The sequence below is a fragment of the Cariama cristata genome, unplaced genomic scaffold (assembly GCF_000690535.1).
Source record: "Cariama cristata isolate BGI_N322 unplaced genomic scaffold, ASM69053v1 scaffold11877, whole genome shotgun sequence".
Taxonomy (NCBI): Eukaryota; Metazoa; Chordata; class Aves; order Cariamiformes; family Cariamidae; genus Cariama; species Cariama cristata.
The window spans coordinates 1-6278 of record NW_009626104.1 but is presented as its reverse complement, the minus strand read 5'-3'; the positions used below and the strand labels follow the sequence as shown (position 1 = coordinate 6278).

At 38.1% G+C, this 6278-nt stretch overlaps 1 protein-coding gene across 1 annotated transcript in view; it reads left to right on the top strand.

The window, feature by feature from the left end:
• The window catches only part of DHX15 (DEAH (Asp-Glu-Ala-His) box helicase 15), a gene marked incomplete at its 3' end in the record, with an annotated part of 30596 nt that extends 25057 nt beyond the window's left edge, over window positions 1-5539 (top strand). Inside the window, exons 9-11 of the mRNA XM_009703886.1 lie at window positions 346-537; window positions 3471-3593; window positions 5487-5539. Of these exons, the coding sequence (XP_009702188.1) occupies window positions 346-537; window positions 3471-3593; window positions 5487-5539 (368 nt within the window). The remainder of the gene's footprint in view (window positions 1-345; window positions 538-3470; window positions 3594-5486) is intronic.
• Window positions 5540-6278: the final 739 nt, after the last annotated feature.

Genomic DNA, 6278 nt, shown 5'->3' with positions numbered 1-6278 from the left:
TGGGCCGGGGCCGGTGAGTGATCTGTCTATGATACTGAATATTTCACAGTGCCACTGCTGTCTGAATTTTGAAGAGCAGTAATCTTCAAATATTCAAAGCTTTTGTTCCAGTTAAGAGCTCTTCTAAATAACTGATTCGCCCTTTTCCCTCCCTCACTTCATTCATGTCTGGATGTATATAAGTGAATTTGGTAATAATTTTGGGTTTGGAAGTCGGTTAAATGGAGAATGAAAAATAAGATGGCTTATAATAGTCCATGCTCCCTCATTTTTTGCTTATTCAGAGCAGTTCGATTAATATGCGTACCGATTTTTTTTTTTTTTTTTTTTTTTTTCCTCTTTCAGCTCCAGAAACACTGATGAGAGCCTTAGAGCTTTTGAATTATCTGGCTGCTTTAAATGATGATGGAGACTTGACTGAGTTGGGATCCATGATGGCTGAATTTCCATTGGACCCGCAACTGGCTAAAATGGTTATTGCAAGTTGTGACTACAACTGTTCTAATGAGGTCCTATCTATTACTGCCATGTTGTCAGGTAATAGCAGGAAAAAAGATACTAAACAAAATGCAGATCTTCAGTTTGGGGAAAATTTGACTTTTCCACATCAAAACCATAAACAATATAAATACATTTCTAATAAAATTAGTATTATTTTTTAAACTTCATATAGAGGTTTAATCAGTCATTCTGGGTTTACATAGAGACCTTGAAGCTAATGAATAATAATATTAAGAAATTAACATGCATAGAACGGTCAAACAGTTTGCTCCTAACTTTATTTAAAAATGTATATATTTGAGTTAATAGAGCAGAAAAAATCAGGCTAGTGGAACAGAAATTTCTGTTTAGGCTCATAGTCGGGACCAGAAATATCAGCTCAACCACTTTGTTTTTAAGGCAGTGAAATCTATTTTGTATTATGCAGTCTTTTGCACTTTGAGAAATCCTAGTATTGCCAAAAGGATTACAGTGTAATTCATATTAAACCATAAGCTTGTACATGATATGATGATACATTTTTCAGTCCTTAAGTGGCAAAGCTGAAGAACAGTTGTTACTTTTAAAGAGAAGAAAGAAACTTCGGGGGAGGATGTATATTTATAAGAATTAATTTGTGTGCACAGCTGTACTTTGCTGCTGCGTTATATGAATAGCACTGCGTCAGAGCAGAGCTGCTTGTCGAGAGAGCTTGATGAGAGAGAAATGTTATCAAGCAAGACTTGTGTTTCATTTCCTGGTTGTGTAGAACTGACTTCATTTTATAGTTAGTTGTCATAGGACAAGCAGCAAGATTTAGTCTATTATGAAAATGGGGATGTTCTTACTGATAACTGCTCTTTTGTCTCTTGAGTGTGCTATTTTACCACGCTCTTCACAATTCAGGTGTGCTGGTTACATGCTTAACTTGGCTGACTAGAGAAATGTTTGGCTAAGTGTAAAATCTGTTGCTTCAGTTTAGTCTTGCAGTATATTTATATGAAAGTTTTTAAGAACAAACTAAAATACTTGTTGCAGAGTTATGATTGTTCAGACTCAGAGCAGATGGGCAGGGCAGAATTGTAATAATTTTTTTTTTAATTAAATGGTGGGCTTAATTGCGGAGGTGGTGGTAGGTTGGTGCCTGTCTTTCTCTTCCCTTCCCCCCATTCTACCCCCAATCTCTACTACAGAACAATAAGTCTAGTATTTTTGTCTGTGGTCTTCAACTGATTTGTCTTACTTTTTTTTTATTTACCTTTTCCTCGGCCATGATACTTTTTTGTTTTCAGGCACAATTAATGTCATGATAAATAAGTTTTAGAGGAAAAAAACATGGATTGAAGCTGGTTAATGTATGGGTTGTAACTAAAATTCTGCTCTTAAAAAAAAAAAAGTCCTAGTGTTTGTGAGGATAATTTCCCAAAGTAAACACTTTTTTAAACCAGCAGTGAGACTGTTACGGTGCCTTAAGTCCACATAAAGATTGTCAGGCTCTGGTTAGCAATCTGTGCATTACTAGTTTGGACTGAATGGAAGACCAGGTACCAGAAAAGAGCAGAGAATAGCATTGAATAAATGAGCAGATTAGATGATTGTACTTCATTTTGTAAGAGCTGTGGTGTCTTGCTGTGGGGTAGAAAGTGTTATTACTTATTCAAAATGATGAGTTAAACCAGTGGTAGAATAATTTGGAATTTGCTTTTATTAGTCTGAGTTTAAAATTAGAATACAGGATTTGTTACCATGTGATTCACTGTTGCAGTGTGTATTTTTTTCTCAAGTTCCCTCCAGTAATCAACTGAACATATTTTTGAAATGTAGCGTTTTGGGGCTTTTATGGGAATTTAAGAATAAAAGAAAATAAAACCACATAACACCTCACAAAAAGGCCCTCATCTGTTAGGGACAGATGAGATGCAAAGAGGTGTCCGCATGAGTTTGGTGGGCTTCAGTTGTGAGAAGGCTAATGTAGTCCTGAGCAGCTGGAAGAGAAGGGATTTGTAGCATCTTACTTAGCATTAATTCCATTGAAATTTAACATTTTTAAAATTACACCTACTTAGAACCAAATGGATTTTTTTTTTTCTCCTGTGGATCTCTCTAGAGTGAAGATCTCTTATAACTACTTTCAACATCTCGTGAATTAGTATTGATATTACAAAGCTGTGAGACTGTTGACAGACCATGAATTAAGTTAGCTGCAGCATTACTTGTGGTCTTAGGTAGTCTGTATTTGGAAAGGGTATGTTAAAACACAGTTTTTGGATTCAAGTCAGACTGAGAATATAATGATAGAGAAAGCTCATCATATTGTGATTTTTTTTAAAAAAACTTTTTTTATTTCAAGTAGTGCCAAAGGACGGTTTAACCTTCCACCACTACCGCTACCATCACAACCTTTGGACTTATTAATACCTTCATTCACATGTTTCTGTGTACCAGTGCTGATAACGATACCATCTGGGGAGGAGGACTTGAGTTTACTAGCGTTCTGTCTAGTATCAGACTTGTGGTAAAACTCATGTTTGTTTAGACTGTGCTAGTGCAGTACAGTTTCAGAACTATCTTCTTCACTCTGTGCATAGAGACTTTCTGAGAAAGCAAATTTGCAGTTAAAGTGTTTTGTTACATATGGGGTACTAGCTCCTGGTAGAGCTATCAGCACTGGGTCTTGAACCAAGATCTGTTTAGCCTTCCAGTATATATAAGCAATCTTGATGGCCTTCAGACTAGAGATTTTGATGCCTACATATAGTTCTATTAAAACAATTAGATACTCTGTAGCTTTGAAACCCTCTTGTCTTACAGATGTGGTTAGGTGTTGATGTACCAAATCAAGGTAGTAAACAGTCCAAGATGCAGTTGGAGGCCATCCTGCCCTGCCCTATGCTCTGTGAACTGACCTAGCTAGGCCTTGTTCCTCTATCTGTGAATGCGTGACTCATCGATATGGGCGTTTGTGTTGGGCCCATACCAACCTTGTTTAGTCCCACAGTGTTTTGTTCGCCCCACGGAAGCAAAGAAAGCAGCAGATGAAGCCAAGATGAGGTTTGCCCACATAGATGGAGATCATTTGACGTTGCTGAATGTCTACCATGCTTTCAAACAAAGTAAGTGCACCTGTTTTAGCAAAACTATTTGTAATACTTTGTGCTGCCAGCTTTTGATCCTGGGTTCCAAGGACAGTTGAAAGGCTTGACCTTGTTTCTTGAGCCATTGTATTGTAATCTCAAATATATGTTTTGTTTTGTTTTTTCTTAAAATATGTAAAAGAGTTATTTAAGTGCTACTTTCCTTGGGGGGTGGGGATGGGGGAGTGGAACAAAACTGAAAAACTAGCCAATAGATCATGTAGTAAACTGATAAGTATGGAGACCAGCCAGGCTTTTAAATCAATGCTGGATAGCCTTGGACAGAAGAAAGGAAGTGTTCCTATAACTAAGAAATACTGGAAGTTTGTTATCTGACATTAATTATAGAAAGATCTGCGTAATTGCTTAGTAATTTTTCAGGCAGAGCAGTGTAGAAAATACTGTGAATTTGGAGAATATGTTCCTAGAACCAAAACCTTTTTAATCCTAACTTCTTAATATAGTTAGGAATTCTGTAATAAGGCCTTGGGATGGATTGAGAGGCAAAGGGGTGATGCATCAACAAGAAGTAACTTAGAGTCATACGATAAACTTACTTAATTTACCCCATTTCTGTGTATGGATTTTAGGGAAAATATACAGTCCTCTTCAGCATAGCTGAAATATGTTTTAGCAGCTTGAAAAAGATGGGAATGAACGGATGAAGCTAGGAGTTCTCTTGAAAAATGACTAAAGTGGCACACTTTTTTAACAGTGACTTATCCTGGTGGTAAGTGAAACGATTACTCTTAACTGCCAACCAGGTTAAATTAATTGCTTCAGTTGCATATTCCTGTAAGCAAGCAAAAACCCAACACTTTTACCCTGAGTAAAAATAAACACAATTCAGTGCCCCTTTCTGTTGCAGCTTTGATCTATAAATTTTACATTGAAATGTTCTAATGCTGTATCATTATGTGGCAATCCAAAATAAGGATATCTTCAGAGTAAAAGTCCAAACAAAAGTATTCAAAACTCTTTAAAACAATAGCTGAGAAACTTCTACTAAACACCTGTGAATTGGAGACATCTGTTCCTTGTTTTTTTCTGTTAGCTTTTTAGATAACAGGATCCAGTATGTCTTCCAGACATTTTGTGTGTGCGTGTTTCTGGAAGCCACTGCTTTCATGCTGAGGTTACTGAGGGATGGAATTATTTGGGGAATAATCTTTTGTTCGGTTTCACTGTGAAATTGAGTAGGATTTCTGAGATTCAGGATAAGAAGACAAAATGCTGCTATTGTTTCTATATAGAACAATATAAACCAGTTACGGGGCATCTGAAATGCAGTTCAAATGGCACAGAAAGTAGCATGCTCTGGTACTTCAGTTATGATTCTACTGTATAGTGTACAAGACCTTCAGCATTCATACTTCAGTTTAAATAGATTCCGTAAAATAAAGGGCAGGAAGACCTTAAACTTCCCTCAAGTTACGTAATCTTCCTTCTTCTCAATGCAAATTAAGAATAGTCTTGATCTGTACAAGAGTTACTTCAAGTTTTAATTTTTGTTAAGGCTGGTTTTGTTAGATTATTAAACTGACAAAGATTAGAAGAGCATGACCTGAAAAGTAACAGAATTGGTAGGGAGAACTGGGTTTCTTGGTGTTAAACATGCAGGTTTTTATCCTGACAGAATGGCTTAGGCTTGCTGTCTTAACAGATTTCATCAGAGCTATCAGCAGTAGAAACAGTAACTTAAGAGTACAGAGTTCTGTTACTGACGCTGTATTTTACTTAATGCTTAATTTAAGGAGGGTTTGGTTTCTCAAATATAGTATAATTATGTACAGTCTTCTTGTGTGTTCGTTACACGCTACAGTTAAAGATTATGCAGTGTTTCTTATGTTCAGTTACATTTTTACTCTGCAGGTTTGGAAGATGATGAGCTTAATTATGGTGACAATAGGTTTGAGTGTTTATGGGTGAGAATGAGGGGGAAGGCCAACAAGACAGATACCATGGTGGGAGTGTGCTATAGACCACCCAACCAGGATGAAGAGGCAGATGAAATAATCGATAAGCAGCTGGGAGAAGTCTCACAATCACTTGCCCTTGTTCTCATGGGGGACTTCAATTTACCAGATGTCTGCTGGAAATACAATACAGCAGAGAGGAAACACTCCAGGAGGTTCCTGGAGTGTGTGGAAGAGAACTTCCTGACAGAGCTGATGAGGGAGCCAACTAGGGAAGGCACCTTGCTGGACATGTTATTCGTGAACAGAGAAGACTTGTGGGTGCTGTGATGGTTGGAGGCTGTCTTGGGCGTAGCAACCACAAAATGGTAGAGTTTTTGATTCTTGGAAAAGTAAGGAGGGAGGTCAGCTAAACAGACTTTGGCCTGTTCAGGAGCCTGGTTGAGAGAGTCCCTGGGGATGCGGTCCTGAAGGGCAAAGGAGTCCAGAAAGACTGGATGTTCTTCAAGAAGGAAACATTAAAAGTGCAGGAGCAGGCTGTCCCCATGTGCTGAAAGAGGAAACAAGCCAGTGGGGAAGAAGACCGGCCAGAGGGGGCCTTTGGGTGCAACGTCGGGGGGGGGGGAGGGGGAGACAGTTTATGACCTTTGGAAGAAGGGGCAGGCAACCCAAGAGGACTATAGGGGCGTCATGAGGTTATGCAGGGAGCAAATTAGAAGTGCCAAAGCCCAACTAGAACTTAATCTGG